The following is a 15,802-nucleotide window of genomic DNA, read 5'->3' as shown; positions in this document are numbered from 1 at the left end:
TGGCAGGGATGACCTCACTGGGTCTCTTGGCCTGAAGAGTCCACATGCCTCCTAGGTTGGGCTGAATTACCTCTTCTGATACAGAGTTTCCCCAAACACGGTAGGCCTGTCACCTGAGCAGTGCAGGCTGGTTTTCCTGACACACCAACAAACACTTTTAACTTCCATCATCATATATTTAGTTTCGTTTCTATTTGTGGCCAGTGATGCTGGTCTTCCATTTCTAGTGGTGATATAAAGTTTCCTTTTGGAATAAATTTAAAGTTTTTAAAGCCAGTCAATTGAATGAAAAGCAAACATGAACTGAGAGGTCTCAGTGGCTCCCGGTCTCATGGGTAAAGGACAATACTTGAGACAATGGGGGAGTCTGTGCATGTCAGGGTGGGGGGATGTGCAGCGGGGCTATAGGAAATCTCTGTACCTACTGCTCAACTTTGATGTGAACCAAAAAATTCGTTCACAAAAAATTTCACCACGTTCACCAAAAATTTAGCTACCCGCTCCCCCAAAAACTAGTCTATTAAAAAACAAAAAAGCTCCAGTCATTGGGTTTCCAAGAGCCTAATGAGTCATAATGACGTGTTCTGAGTGTCTCACCCCCAGTTCTAACCTCAGCCTGGCTCTCCCCGAGGGTGGATGGGAGAGAGGTCAGTGGAAGGGTGGGCTGGAAGTCAGGAAGGGGGTTGTAGTGGGGAGCACCCCTGTGGCTTCTGGGGCCCCTCCCTTTGGGCCAGAGGTTCTGAGGTCCCTGGGCCCCACTCTTAGCTTCCTGGAGACTTTTCCAAAAGACGTGGCACCTGGGGCCTCTGTGGGTGAGTGACTCTGTGCCTGTCTCTGCAGCGTCACCGGCGGGGAGCTGTTTGAAGACATCGTGGCCCGGGAGTATTACAGTGAGGCAGATGCCAGGTGAGTGCCAGGTGCAGCCTGGCAATGGTGCCTGGGGGCAGGGCACTCCCTCCTGCTGGCTCCCCAGGGGAGGCCCGCCCTCACGCCCTGCCCCCTTCCTCTCTCTCTTCAGTCACTGTATCCAGCAGATCCTGGAGGCCGTGCTGCACTGCCACCAGATGGGGGTGGTACACCGGGACTTGAAGGTGAGCGACCCACCTGAGGGTGCGGCTCACCGGGAGCCTGCCCCTCCATCCCCTGCCCTTCCCTCCACCTGCAGAGCCAGGGGTACTATCAGAACCCCGTTAGCTTCCCTGGATTGGGCTGGGTGGGGAATATCTCCCCCACTCTTCAGATGAGGAAACCGGGCTCAGGGAGGTGGAGCATCTGGGCTGGGGACCCAGGTTTCCCGATTCCCAGCCTCAGGTGCTTTGTGCCAGGTGAGAGGCAGCTAGGCCACCAAGGCTGGCTCTGGTGGAGTCCAAATCCCAGCTGGGCCACTTTCTAGCTGCACTGCCTCAGCTTCCTTATGGTGGGGGTTGTCATAGCAACCTCATTACAGGGTTGCTGAGGATGTCAAAGGAGACAGCACAGGGCTTCCCTGGTGGCGCAGTGGTTGAGAGTCCACCTGCCGATGCAGGGGACACGGGTTCGTGCCCCGGTCCGGGAAGATCCCACATGCCGCAGAGCGGCTGGGCCCGTGAGCCATGGCCGAAGCCTGTGCTCCACAACGGGAGAGGCCACAACAGTGAGAGGCCCGCGTACCGCCAAAAAAAAAAGGAGACAGCACAGTGCCTGGTACACAGACACGTTATCAGTCTTGCTTCTGGGCCTCTGAGGGGAGTGGTGAGGTAGGAAAACAGGCTTTGGGGCCCTCCACGTCCTCCCTCTTCCCACTTGAAGGAGATGGACTGGACTAAGCAGATGTGGAGTCTAAGCTTGGCACCAGCTTCACGGCCTCGCCCGGTCAGCACATGCTTCACGGTGCTCCTCTGCTGGGCTTCAGGGCATCAGTGTGCGGTAGCTGCATAACACCACCCCCATTTTGCAGAGCAGGAAACTAAGGCCTAAAGAATCCAGGGGATTTGCCCGAGAACAGGCAGTTCAGTTGTGCCTGAGCTAGGGCTGGAGCCCTGGGCTTCTGACCCCAGATCCCATGCTCCCGGTGGGCTGGGACCAAAACGCCACTCACTGCACCTCCTGCTTCTGCAGGTTGCCTAACCCTTCTAGGTGACTCTGCCAGGTGTCCATGAAACCTCTGCTTTTTGACTTTCAGTGACTATGAATTCACTTCTTATGGGGTAGCCCCTTGAACTACTAGGAAATGCTCCTTCAATCTTTCCCACTGTGGGGCTTCGCCTGTGAACCCCAGGTCTACCCTTTGGGGCCACACAGAGGTCAGGCCTCCAGCTCAGAGCACCCTGGAGGCACGTGAGTGGCTTTGTAGCAGCTCCTCAGGCTTCTGCGGGCTGTTCTCCTCCATTCCCCCCTAGGATGGGATTTCCAGGCCTTCCTCATCCCGGGTACCCTCTCTGGGCATCCTGCAGTCAGTCCAGGTCCCTCTTTGGGGTGCAGTGCTCTGACCAGAACCCCTGCTCACCTCTGACTGTCACGAGCCATCTGTGGCTCTGCACCTGAGCCCAGGTGAGCTCCCAGTGTCTCAGTCTAGACCCGCAGGCAAGTGTGCACGCAAAGAGAGTCTCTGGTCAGACTGCAGGGCAGGTTTCCCCGAGGGCCTGTTCCCATTATAACCATAGCCCCTGCACGAGAGGAGGAACAGGGAGAGGCAGCACAAATTTAGGCCATTCCGGATAGATTAATTAGTGGCGCATTCATCAAATCAGGGCAGGACAGCTACTGAGACCCAGGACGTGTTGGGAACACTGTCCCCAGAGGACCAAAGAGGCCTTAACGAGGGGCAGAAGGAGCTCTACTTGTTTGCATCCTGCCTAGTTTGGGGCAGTGAAAGGTCAGGTGTGGGACTCCTCGGAATTCCCAGTAGGGAAGGGGGTCAGAAGAAACTAGTTGTCTTCAGGGACTCGGAGCCCCCGCTCTTCCTCCCCAAACAAAAAATATGAGCACTGATACTTATCAAGCATTTGTAGTCCGCTGCGAAGGGCTTTACAGGGACTATCGTAGTTAATCCATATGCCACCCCACGAGGTAAGCATTATCCCCACTTTTTGGAGAGGAGACTCAAGCTCAGAGAGGTGAAAGAATTTGCCTAAGTTCCACAGCATAGAAGTGGCAGCACTGGGAACAGAAGCTAGGGCTTTCTAACCGAAAAGTTCCTACTTTTAATACCTCTCTGCCCTGAGGAGGGGGATTTCCTGTCTTCCAGACCCAGCAGAAGATGACAGCCTTCATGCCCCACAGGCCAGGTGGCACATAGGAGGCCCCACATCTCTCAGTCTAGAGTGGTTCAGAGCACGGCTCTGGAGCCAGACTATGCCTCGATCTGGTTCTATCGGTTACTAGCTGTGTGATCTCAGTCAAGTCACTTAACCTCTCTGAACCTCAGTTTCCTCATCTTTATACATGTGATAAATACTTAAGTGCCTGCTATGTGCCGCCCACTGTTTTAGGTGCTGGTGATACATTGGTGGACAGAACACATAAGAAACTCATATTGTACAGAGGTGACGGATAATGAACAAGCACATAGACAGATGGGAAAACACATTAGAAATTGTGATGAGATCTATGAAGGTAACAACAAGGAGCTAAGACAGAAGATACCTGGGGACTCCTCCTTTAGATAGAGTAGTCATGGAGGGCTTCTTGGAGGGGGTGACATGAAGGTGAGAGCTGGATGATGAGAAGGAGCCAAACCTGTGACGCACGGAGGGAGAGCAAATCAGGCAGGGGGAGCAGGAAGTGCAAAGGCCCTGAGGTGGGAACAAGCGTGGCTGTTTCAGGGGATGTAAGAAGGCCACTGTGGATAATGGAGATAATAATGCTTACCCCAGAGGGTTGTTGAGATAATAAATGGAATGATGTATGCAAAACCCTGAGCCCAGGGGCTGGCACATAGTGGAAGCACAATAAATTTTGCTTCTTTTTCCTTATTGTGGTGATGGCTGTTTCCCCGCTGCCCCACCCCCACCTCAGCCCCAGAACCAAACTCTGAGGGAAGGGGAAGGAGGGGTTGGCAGGTTGAAGAAGGGTCTTCCTATTGCAGAAGGTGGAGGGCTACAGTGGGGTAGTCCCCTCTCTGGGAAGCTCAGGGTTCTGTGTTTGGGGCTGGGGGTGGGGGGTGGGCGGTGTGCCTCTGGGTCGCTCAGCTGCTCCTCCTGTAAGCCCAGAGCTGCAGAGGTGAGGTTCTGAATCCGTCCTCTGGCTTTTTCCTCTCCCCCTTTCCCTCTTTTCTCTGGTCCTGGGAAGCCGGAGAATCTGTTGCTTGCCTCCAAGCTCAAGGGCGCTGCAGTGAAGCTGGCGGACTTTGGCCTGGCCATAGAGGTGGAGGGGGAACAGCAGGCATGGTTTGGTGAGTAGGGGCAGGGGATGTCAGGGGTATTGGGGGCCAGCCTTGAGTTGACACGTCAGCCGCTAGGAAGCCTCTACCCCAGCAGAGGAGGTGGCTATTGTCCCATCTGGGGCTCAGGGAGCAGAGCCCCCCTCCCTGCAGCTTCTGAGTCAGTGGGGGTCACCCACCCTAGCTCCCTGGGGGCCTGATGCAGGGACATGGTTGTCATTAAAACAGTATGTGAAAAAAAAAAAAAAAAAACAGTATGTGACTTCTTCACACGCACATCCGGCACTGTTGGCTAGGGGCTTCCGTGAGTTCCCCTAACAGCCTGGGGGCTAGATTATTATCCTGATTTTACAGATGAGGAACAGAGGCTAAGAAACTAAGAAAAGTTGTCAAGGGAGATGAAAAGGGGTAGAGCCAGGATTTAAGCTCAGACGATCCAGTGTGCTCTGAGATTTTGGCATAATTGAGTCCTTTCAGCTATCTGGGGTTACTTTTTAGTGGGCAATGTTGATCAGTGGTTAAGAGCCAGAGCTCTGGGTTCAAATCCTGACTCTGTTACTTACAAGGTATATGATTTTGGGTGAGTCATTTCACCTCCCTGAGCCTTTGTTTCTTTATCTATAAAATGGGGATAATAATAGTATGTTCCTTGGGGTGGTGTGAGGATTAAATGAGATCAGGCGTAGAAAGTTCTCAGCCCTGCTGAGCACACACACTCATTAAATAGGAACTATTCTCACAATGACTCGTTAAAGCATTTTGGGTGTCCATGATTTCAACGAATCCTCCCAACAGTGCTGGGAGGTGTTTAAGATAGGAATCCCTAATCCGTTATTCATGGATGAGGAAACTGAGGCTCAAAAGAAAAAGAGACCTACTTAAGTGACTTAGGGCAAAGCCAATGTTGGGGACAGGCCTTCTGCCATCCCAGGACCAGCTCCTGGAAGGGGTGGGGAGTGCATGAGGGTTCAGCTCAGCCTGGACCTGACAGGCAAGGACATTTCACCTCTAGAGCCACCAGCAATTGATTGGTAGTGGTTGCCAGGAGCGTTGTGCTAGACGTTTGTGACTCTGAGGCAGGACCCTGGGATGGATCAATGACTCTGCCGTGAGGCTCTCGGTGCTGGGGGTGCGTGGTGACAGGTATACTCCGTCCTCGTCCACCTTGGTCTAGAGTCGTTGGTATCTTACCAGGCCAGGGCTCCCAGCCTTTGGCCGGCTCTGGGGGCAGGGGCCATTTTCCCCATCTCCAGGGCAACCTCATCCCTCTTCCAGCAGGATCTTGTTCCGGGTTACTTACTTGCCAACCTCTCTGTGTATGTCTGCCTGTCTGTGTGTCTGGGGAGCAGGGTTCGCAGGAACACCCGGATACCTCTCCCCAGAAGTGCTGCGGAAGGACCCGTACGGGAAGCCTGTGGATCTGTGGGCCTGTGGTGAGTCCATCCAAAGGCCCCTTAGTCCTCCTGGCTGCCTGACCCTCTGGTGCCCTGTCTCTCCTTTCCCATCGTTCTCCTCCCCACCGCCCGCCCCCATCACTACTCCTCATGAGGCTGAAGGTCTACTGGTTCTCTCCTCAGGGGTCATCCTGTACATCCTGCTGGTTGGGTATCCCCCATTCTGGGATGAGGACCAGCACCGCCTGTACCAGCAGATCAAAGCTGGCGCCTATGATGTGAGTGTTGCTCCTGTCTCCAGCCTCCCTGTCATCCCCTGGGCCTCATCCAGTGAGAGCCAATGTCCAGTGAGGCCAGAGACCCGAGGATGACCCTGTCCCACCCTCCCAGCCCATTTAGGCCTCCTGCCACTCTCTAGCTACGGGGTGGCGATGGGGTGAACAGCAGGTGGACCTGAGGGCTGACTGGGGCCAGGCCATGAGCTGGCAGTGCCTAATGACTTGGGCATCTATGGGATGGGATTTAGTCCATGGGGCCCCAGAGAGCAGAAGCAGCACCAACGTGGTGTGAGAGGTCAGGGGGCAGGCCCCAGGAGCCAGGTTCTCTCTCTATGTATAGATAGATAGATACATACATACATATATAGATATATGTACACACACATACACACACATTATATATTGTATATACAAATAGTAATAATAACTAACACATATAGCAGTCTTCTAAATGCTTTCTATATATTACTCCAGTTAATCCTCACACCAGTCATGACACAGGTACTATTGTTACCCCCATTTTACAGATAGGGAAACTGAGGCACAAAGAGGTTAAATAAATGCCCAGACCACTTAGCTAAGAAACGGTAGAGCTGGGATTTAAACCCGGGCAGTCTGGCTCTAGTGTCCATGCTTCTAACAACCCAGCTGTACTGCTTTTCTGCATGGCTGATGTCTATTGAGCTATATGCTACGTGTTCTATATCGTATTCAATCCTCACAACATCTCTCGGGGTCACATGACTTGCCCAAGCTCACACAGCCCAGGAGGCAGAGCCAGGACTTGAACCCAAACTTCTGATTTTGAAGTCTGGGCTCTAACCACTGTCTGGCTGCTTTGCACAGAAGGCACAGCTCCAGAAGGGCAGAGGGAGGCCTCCTTTCCCCGGCCGTTGTTCTGATTTGTCCTGGGGTCAGGGGACCCTGCGCCATTTCCTGGTTGTGGACGCCCGAGTAGAAGGACACTAGGACCCCTGCCTGCTCCCCTGCCAGTCAGGGGCTGGGGGATCGCAGGGGTGGCCTGGGGTAGGCTGGGCAAACCTGGCCCCTCTGCCCCTTCCAGTTCCCGTCACCAGAATGGGACACCGTCACCCCGGAAGCCAAGGATCTGATCAACAAGATGCTGACCATCAACCCATCCAAACGCATCACGGCCGCCGAGGCCCTCAAGCACCCCTGGATCTCGGTGAGCTTCCTCAGCAAGGCCGCTCCTGGGAGCCCCTCCAGACCTCAGGAATAAGGCCCCTGTGAAGGCCTGGCCCCTGCCTCTGGGCCTGAGGGCCCAGCACGGGGCCGACGGAGCTTAATCCAAGAGACACCGGCCCCACTGTTGTTCTCAGGGGCAGAGTGGCAAGTGGGAGGTCTTTTGGGTTGGCACAATGACTGGGGGTGTTACTGGCTTTGAATGTCCATTGCCAGGATTTTTTTTTTTTTTTTTTTTTTTTTTTGCGGTACGCGGGCCTCTTACTGCTGTGGCCTCTCCCGTGGCGGAGCAAAGGCTCCGGACGCGCAGGCTCAGCGGCCATGGCTCACGGGCTCAGCCGCTGTGCGGCACGTGGGATCCTCCTGGACCGGGGCACAAATCCGCGTCCCCTGCATCGGCAGGCGGACTCTCAACCACTGCGCCACCAGGGAAGCGCCACCAGGGAAGCCCCGCCAGGATGTTTATAACATCCCCTAAAACAGAAAATCATCCCCCCAAGATGGCAACCACATCCATAGGATACTCTGGAGGGGGAGGGAGGGCTTGCCTTCCGCTCACAGACCTCTCCCCCACTCCCTTCAGCACCGGTCCACCGTGGCCTCCTGCATGCACAGACAGGAGACCGTGGACTGCCTGAAGAAGTTCAACGCCAGGAGAAAACTGAAGGTAACAGCAGGTCCTCACCCTCCATGCCCCCCGGCTGTGGGAGTAGCTTGGCCTGGGTCTCTGCAGTGGCCAAGAGACCCGCTCACTAGTTCTTTCCTTTGTTGAGTCAACAAGTGTTATTGAACGCCGGCTGCCTGGGCTGGGCAGTGAGCAGCGGTGAGGACAGACGAGTGATGGAGACGTTATGGGGCAGTGGTGAGTGCTGTGACCACATGCCCTGAGGCTGTGGGAGTGCATAGCAGGGCCATGGAGCAGGCCATGGGAAGGATCCCAGAAGCCTTCCTGGGCAAGTGTCATTTCAGCTGAGATCCCGAAGGATAAGCAGGTATTAACAGTATAGAGACAGATTGGGCAGATGTTCTAGACACAGAGAAAAGCCTGTGCAGAAGTCTGGAGGCGTGAGCATGACCCCTTAGGGGGACTGCAAGTGCTTCGGCGTGGCTGGGAGAGGTTTCCGGGGGTGACATGGGACTGGGCAGGAGACCGTGGTGGGGGTGAGAGACCCAGCTGCCAAGCACTGGAGAGGAGTGGCCGAGGGACTAGACAGGGGTTGTGGCTCCAAGGAGGCCACAGTGTGGCCCAGGTGGGCCCTAAGTTGCCAGCCTCTCAGCAGGTCTGTGTATCCTCAGGGCCGTGACACCTCCTGGCCTAGACCTTGCCAGGGACCCCGTGAGCAGGTAGGAAGGGCAACTAAGAGGTCCCCAGCTGGTCGGAACAGAAAAGCCATCCACAGGCTGAGTGACAGATGCTGAGGCCCTGGCTGCTTCGGAACCTCCTCACCAACCGCTCCCAGGCCTGGCGTGGTGGCTCAGGACGGCGACATGGGCCAATGGGGTGCTGGCCAGCATGATGCCAGGAGAATTGTGTCTCACCCCCAGCCCCGCAGTGGGAGCTGTCACAGAAGAAGTCTCAAAATGTCAGAGTCAGGGAGTCTTAAAATCATGGACTGTCAGACCCAGAGAGTGTTCAAATCAGACAGCAATTAGAACCAGGAGGGCCACTGGTCCCCAGCCCCTCCATTGACAGAGGAGGGTTTTTCCTCATTAACCCAGGGTTCTAAACCCAGGAGCCACAGAGGGACGAGCTAGTACTGGAGTGAGGAGCTGAGTGCCCTAGGCAGAGGGTGGAGAGAGGGGGGGGACCAAGGGGTGCAGAGTCTACTGTCCTTGCCCCGTCAGGAAACTTCCTTGGCCTTTAGAAGCCCCACCGACAGGTGTCCCGGACACAGCCACCAGCTCTGGCCAGGCCGGTGGAATCTATTAATATCTACTCCTAGGATGGCCGTGTACCCAGAGCAGTGCCAGCTAAGGCCTAGCTCACCCCTGCCTCACCCTTCTCCAGGGAGTTGGGGGTGGTCTCGGGGCTGTGGGGTGAGAGAAATGGAGGAATGGACGGCAGGGGGCAGAAGGCTTTGGCTTTGTGTCTGAAAGTAGCACCTGCCTCTCCTTCCCCACTCCACTCCCATCTCTCTGTCTCTCCTCTCCGCCCTCACCTCCGGCCTCCTCTCCCCCAAACCCCCTCCTCTTATCTGTTGCAGGGAGCTATCCTCACCACTATGCTGGCCACCAGGAACTTCTCCGGTAGGTGCTAGGACCTCAGATTTCCAAATACATCCTGCAGGAGGTAGGGGCATTGCCGTATGGGGTATCTGGTGCCCTCAGGCCAGAGGGCCTGGGGAGAGGGGGGCTGTAGGGGACCCCGTGACTGGGGACTTAGCTCACCTGATGCAAACCTGCAGAAGTAGATAAAGGTCAAAGGTCATCAAGCCAAGGGCCCACCAGGAAAGGTTAGAGGTTAAGTCTGGCTCCCCCACCTCACAGCAGTGCTGGGGTTCTCAGGCTGGGCCGGCCAGAGGGGAGGGCCTCACAGATGTCAGGGTACAGGTCCAGGAGGGACTGGCCCAGGCCCAGGGAGTAGCAGTATTCCTGTTCCCCACAGTTATGAAGCAGTGCCCGTGCTTTCACTCACGTGGTCTTTGTGACAAGGTGATCGCCATCCCTGTTTTCTGAGTGAGGAAACAGAGGATCAGGAAGGTACACTCTGACTTGCCCCAGGTCACACTGTTAGAGGGAGGCTTTCAGTGCAGTTGTGACCAGACCCAGAGCAAGTGCCTTACCAGGCTGGGTCACCAAGGAGTCCAGGGTAGGAGGCTTTGGCCTCGGCCTGGGCTGGTTCAGGCGGGAAATGCCCAGTGACCTGTGGCATGTGGCCCCAAAGACAGAAGGGGAGGGGATTAGCATCAGGGCTTAGCAAGAAGCTCCCCTGGGCATGTTAGAGAGTGCCACGGCCCGCGTCCGCCAGAGGCTGCTCTCTGGGGAGCCCGGGGCGGCGGATGGGGCAGTTGAGCAGATACAGCAAGGCTCACCCGAGGGACCCTCTTGTTGGGGCAGCTGGAGCTGCTGCGGCACGTGGCTGGCTCCACCGCAAGGGGTCGGCTCTGGGAAACTACAGCCCTGGCATTGCTGAGAGGGTCCACCTGCACATTTAACCAGCTGGGAGAATGAGACCCAGGGCTGGGAAGACCCTGCAGCTTCAGATTCAGGCTTTCCCTACCACACAGGACTGCCTTCCCACGCTCTCCCCAGACAAGGATCCTGCAGTTCCTTAAACTGAAAGCTGAGCCGCCCAGGCAGTCAGAGTCTTTTTTTAACAACTGAAGTGCCCCTAGGGCACTCTAGTCCTGAGCTCACAAAACGGAGCCCATGGGTTAGTCTCTCTCTCTCTCTCTCTCTCCTCTCTCTCTCTTCTCTCTCTCTCTCTCTCTCTCTCTCTCTCTCTCTCAATGTGCTTGGGGGCACCAGTGGTGTTTAACACATTTTTTCTGGCAAGAGTTTCCAGCACTTAAAAACCAGGAGATTTCATAGCAAATCCCAGATTACTGACTTCTTTTGAAAATCAGAATATGTGGCTTCACGGGACCCACAGTCCCGTAATAGTGGGCTGGAGCTGAGAGGGGCCTCCTTGGAGGCTTGGGGGGCAAGTCCTCTCCCTGCTGCTGTGCATCCTGGTCTAGCTCACAAAGCCCACGATGATGGCTGGCCATTCGTCTCGGCTTTGGGATCCAGAGGTACTCCCCCAACCCTACCACTGCCTGGCTTTGCAAGAGGGAAATTTTGCAAGAGGGAAAAGTTGCATGAGAGCCTGAGAGGGGTCATAGGTGGAAATGTGAGGATGACTGGGGAGCTGGAGCAGCCGTGAGCCCCAACCCGCCAAGCCTCTGGGGCATCGATGTCCAGTACCACCCCTCCTCCCCAGCTCGCTCTCTCCAGGCCACCAGGAAAAGGACTTACAGTGGCTACCGTTTACTGAGCATCTACTGCATACCCATCAAGTGCTGTGCTAAGCACTTTATAGATACTGTCTGCTTTAACTTAAGGCCATTTGCTTGAGGTTTGAAGCAGCCAGGTGTCAGGCTGCACAGGGCTGGTCATCGAGCCCATTTCCTGACTGATGCCCTCTCCAAGGGCTCTGACCAAGAGGTGAGAAGGAAGGGAATGGGAAATGACAGGTGGGGCCTCCCTGAGAGCTGTTGCTCTGCTTTTCCCAGCCACCAGGGACACAGCCAGCCCCAGTGTGGGGCTCTGGTGTTTGAGGGTAGGGAGGCCTCTGCAGGGGATGGGTGCTCTGGCGGGGGTGGGCCCCAGAGCGGGGGCATCTGCTTCTTATCACCAGCAAAATGCAGCTTCGCAGCTGTCCGGAGTGAGTAGGCAGGGCTGACACATGACCTCCGCGGCAGCATGGGGCTAAAATTAGAGCCGGCTGGGGCGGGGAGGGAGCGTCCAGCCCCGGGCTGGGCAGCCGGGCCTCCAGGTTGGCCACCACTAGCACGGGTGGTGACCAGGATCTGGAGGGAATCCCCAGACTGAAACAGCAATCCCACGGTCCTGGGACACATCGGGCACCTCCCTCGACCCATGGAGCCAGAGGGTCACACTTGAGACTGCTGAGAACCCAGGCCCACTCCCACCCAGCGGGCCACCGGCAGACCCAGGGCCGCCCAGGAAGGAAGAGGAGGGAGGGGAGGAGGTCTCCCCACGTCGCTGCTCCGGCTCTGTGCCCTCCGCTGCCCGTGGATGTTGCTCTTCCTCGCCCTGTGGGCCCTGGTGCCCTGCCTGGTGTTGGTAACCCTCTACTTTTTCTCCTCTGCAGGCGGGAAGAGTGGAGGAAACAAGAAGAACGATGGTGTGAAGGTAAGTCCCGGCCAGCACGGCAGGGTCTGCCTCTGACAGCGTTTCCACCCACAGGGCCCGGCTTGCAGGGCTGGGACAAGAGGCCAGGCCTTACCGATGGTGTTCTGGGCAGATGTGCTCACCCGTGCAGCCTGGCATCCCCAGACCCGGACCTGGGCTACGGTGCCCACCCTCCCACCAGGATTGGCGGGGGGCAGGCGGGGGAGGGGAGGGTTGAAAGAGGGTGGGAGAGGCAGGTGGCCTGGGGTTGGGGTGGGCATGAGGGCCGGTCAAAGGAGATTTCTGCGGTTCTGGAGGACTGGTGAGTGAGTGGGTGCAAAGAAGGAACAGAGATGTCATGAGGGGTGACCTCCTCCTTCCCGAGTGTAGGCTGGCTGGAATGGGCCCCTGACCCAGTGCACGCCCCAGTCCAGCCTACAAAGCCTGCAGGGGATGGACAGCCAATCCTCTCGGCTTTGACACCCAGAGGTACCCAGCCCCATCAAGGCCTGCGGTTCAGTGCTAAGAATCCCCTCCTCTGCCGACCCAGGCCTGCCCTGTCCCCACCCCTGACGCCCGAGCTGCTTTCCTCCACACCCCACCGACCCCTCCCTCCCTCCTCTCTCTTCTCCCTCTGCTCTCTGGGGCCTTGTCCCCTACTTTCTGCCTTGTCCCCTACTCTCTGCAGCTCCCTCCTCCCCTGCCACTGGCTCGCCTTGCGGACTCTCCTCTCTCGAGACCCTGCCTTTTTCTGGGCTCAGAGCCCTGCCTGGCCAGGGCCCCAGGGCTGGGCTGTGCCCAGGACACTGGAAGGTGTGGGATGCTTTCCAAACACAGCCACCCAGATGGGCTGGTGGCTTCACGGCTTGGTTTGTAGTGGCATTTAGGGTCTCAGGCCCCTGGCTTTGGTCTGCCGGTGGGGGGGTGGTATGGGAGGGGATCTGGGCTGTCTGCCTGAGGCCAGGATATGGCCCTCCTCTCTGCCCTTGGCCCTCTGGGGGCTTGAGTTTCCCCATAGGTACAGTGGGAGGGGGGAGGGCTGTGAACGCCATGATTTCCAAGATTTCCACTTTAAAAACAAACAAACAAGAAAAAATCATTTTCCCTTCTCATCTTGGGTGCTTGAGGAATATGTAATTATTTGGTTATCAGTCAAAGCCAGTGGTTTACAAATGGAACTCCTTGGAGCCCAAAGGTTCTGGGGAGGTACCTCTGGCAGCAGATGGGGAGGGATTGGAAGGGGGAGGCCAAGCAGAGAGGATTGGGGGCTTCTCACACCCACTTCAGCCTGAACAGCTCCATGGACCAGCCATCGCAGTGGTTGAGAGAGCCTGGGTGAACTTTCAGCCCATTATTTGAATCTCCTGAGCCTGTGTTTCCTCATTCAAGCAACGGGTGAGCCGGGTTTCCCACCTCCCAGGGCTGTCTGTGAGGATGAACTAAGATACTGTGCATTGAGGACTTAGCATGGTGCTGGCGTGCGATACATGCTCATGAGATGCTAGTCAGTAGTAGTATCTTTTCTGCTTTATGTGTTGGACTTTCGGGTAAGATTTCTCTTGAAGTTTGCTCGAGAAAATACTTGGAAAACACAGATCTAAAGCCAGCCCAGTTTATGCAGTTGACACACATCCATCCCCAGTGCTGTAATGGAATCCAGAATTGAGTTTTGGCTTACCTGCTGTTTTGGGTTACCCATGAGTCACCCCCCTCCCCTCCCAATTTGTAAGGGTGATGGAGGGATGTGCAACTTGTGGGGGAGGGGGGTAGGCTTGGAGCAGCTGGGGCTCAATCTGGCCCTAGTGTGTAGACACTGGGGGTACTGGGTCCCCTGGGGAGAATCATATTTGGGGGATATGGGGCAGAGGTCACAGGCGCTAGTGGGCTGGGGCCCAGGTAGGTGGAGGAGGAGGGGCTGCGAGAGGGCTGCCGCCGTCTGCTTGGCGCTCGGGTGTAGCCCTGGCAAAGCCCTGGTCAGGGCCTCCCTCAGGCTGGGTCGTGGGACGAAGCTCTTGTCTGGCTCCTCTCTGGGCAAGGCCAGGAGGCGGAGGCTGTCTGAGGGCAAGGGCATCTTGTAGCGTGGCAGGGCTCTGGCTGGTCACTGCAGGGCCTTCCAGTGGGCACAGCTGAAGAAACTGCTGCTGCTTCCTGTAGGACAGGACAGACCCTGAGTGACTTCTCAGGGTGGCCTGGGTGTGGAGGAAGAGACACTCAAAGGCTATTCCTGGCCCGACCCTTTCTCTGCAGCTCAACCTCCTCCCCTTCCTTGGGATGGAGGAGCGGGGACATCCAGCCGGAAGACGGGAGTAACCCAGGGGGATTTGCCCAGGATTTGGGGAGCCCGGCCTGCAAGAGGAGGGAGGTCCATTCATGTTTTTACTATGACTGAAACTGGACCTCAAGTCAAGAAGCCAGGGGTTTGAGCCTGGGCCCCACTGTTCCCTCCCTTGGGGACCTGGGCCATCAGTTCCGTCATCTGTGCAAGAGGAGAAGCACTGTGTTCAGGGAGGCTGGTGAGAGGCTCCCGCCTGGGTGGGCCTGGTGGAGTCGCACCGTGATGCTCCCGTAGCCAACATGTGCTCGGCCAAAGCAGGAACTACAACTTGGTCCCTAGAGACAGACCACTGATTCCACCTGGGGCTTGACTGAAGAAGCAGTGATCGGTTCCAACGCTGGAGGAAAAACTGGCGGGTTGGAGTTCAAGATATGACACAATACTGTACTGTATGGGCTTTTAAGGGCTTTTCAAGGCTAACTTTGACCATCCTCTGTTTCTACCGTCCCTGCCCACCTTAGAACCATGCTCTTCACGTGGTTCTAAGAGATGTGACTCTCCTTTTGGTGACAGTTCACTTTCTAAATGAAACTAACACGCTGGTCGGTGTAGGGTTCTTAGTATCATCATCATTTTGTGATTCAGGAAAATCGAGTCTTTCTATTACCAAGAAGCGATGCCCCCGGTCCCAGCCACTCCTAGGCCTCTACTTTCATGAAGAGGGGCTGACCGCTCCCACCCCTCAACCCCACTCACTGCCCCCTGTTGGTGTCCCATCCGTGCGTCCTGACCCCTCTCCCCCATGTCCCATCCTGTCACTGTGCGTCCGAATTTGATGCAGTCTCTGCTCTGTGTTGCCTCCTCGTGTCCCGCCTGGAAACTCCTGGCCCTCACGCTGCTCCTCAGGTTTCCGCTGACAGCCGAGCTGTGTGGGCCTGTCCCCTCCAACACACACTGTGCCTGGCCCGGCTCCAGCCAGGAGTGAGGCCAACGCTAGGAGGACAGGGCAGGGAAGGAGGGGCTGGCTGCAGGCTGCTGCCTTGCCGAAGTCACACTGCCTGGGCCAGCTGGGGCAGAGGCAGGGGCTGTGAGCACTTACACTGGAAATGCCCAGTGAGCCACCTCCATGCAGAGGCCCTGGATGGAGAGGACAGGATAGGATCTAAGGCTCCTGGCGCTCAGAGGCTCCTGGATCTTGGAGTCAGAAAGCCCAGACTTAGACCTGAGGACACTTGGAGAATATCCAGTGCCTCCCACTGGCAAAGGCCTGCCCGGAGGCATCTCAGGTCTCCCCTCTGCTCCCCACACAGAGCAGCAAGGGGAGAGCCTCCTGGCCTCTCAGATGTAAGTGCTTCCAGGATAAGCCTTTGAAGAGCCGTCAGGCTGTGGGTACCTGGACAGAGGAGAGGGCCTGCACTGGGGGTTCCAGCCTCTTCTTTGCTAGTAGCTAGCTGAG

General features: G+C 56.5%; 1 protein-coding gene and 1 long non-coding RNA gene across 10 annotated transcripts in view; both read left to right on the top strand.

The window, feature by feature from the left end:
* CAMK2A (calcium/calmodulin dependent protein kinase II alpha) overlaps positions 1-15,802 on the top strand; it is a 45,919-nt gene that overhangs the window by 11,425 nt on the left and 18,692 nt on the right. For all 9 annotated transcript variants that reach the window (XR_009539632.1, XR_009539631.1, XR_009539633.1 and 6 more), the window contains 9 exons: positions 841-906; positions 1,019-1,091; positions 4,270-4,372; positions 5,710-5,793; positions 5,938-6,032; positions 7,096-7,218; positions 7,819-7,902; positions 9,440-9,482; positions 12,052-12,092. Coding sequence is in view for 5 of the 9 variants with exons in the window: in XM_060143994.1 (XP_059999977.1) it covers positions 841-906; positions 1,019-1,091; positions 4,270-4,372; positions 5,710-5,793; positions 5,938-6,032; positions 7,096-7,218; positions 7,819-7,902; positions 9,440-9,482; positions 12,052-12,092 (712 nt within the window). In the remaining 4 variants the exon portion in view is untranslated. The remainder of the gene's footprint in view (positions 1-840; positions 907-1,018; positions 1,092-4,269; positions 4,373-5,709; positions 5,794-5,937; positions 6,033-7,095; positions 7,219-7,818; positions 7,903-9,439; positions 9,483-12,051; positions 12,093-15,802) is intronic.
* On the top strand, positions 12,100-14,948 carry LOC132517213 (uncharacterized). Its single transcript, XR_009539635.1, has 2 exons — positions 12,100-13,466; positions 14,319-14,948. It is a non-coding gene; the product is annotated as an uncharacterized LOC132517213 (long non-coding RNA).

The sequence above is a fragment of the Lagenorhynchus albirostris genome, chromosome 3 (genome assembly GCF_949774975.1).
Source record: "Lagenorhynchus albirostris chromosome 3, mLagAlb1.1, whole genome shotgun sequence".
Taxonomy (NCBI): domain Eukaryota; kingdom Metazoa; phylum Chordata; class Mammalia; order Artiodactyla; family Delphinidae; genus Lagenorhynchus; species Lagenorhynchus albirostris.
Note: the sequence above shows the minus strand (reverse complement) of the source record. Positions and strands in the feature narration are given on the sequence as shown.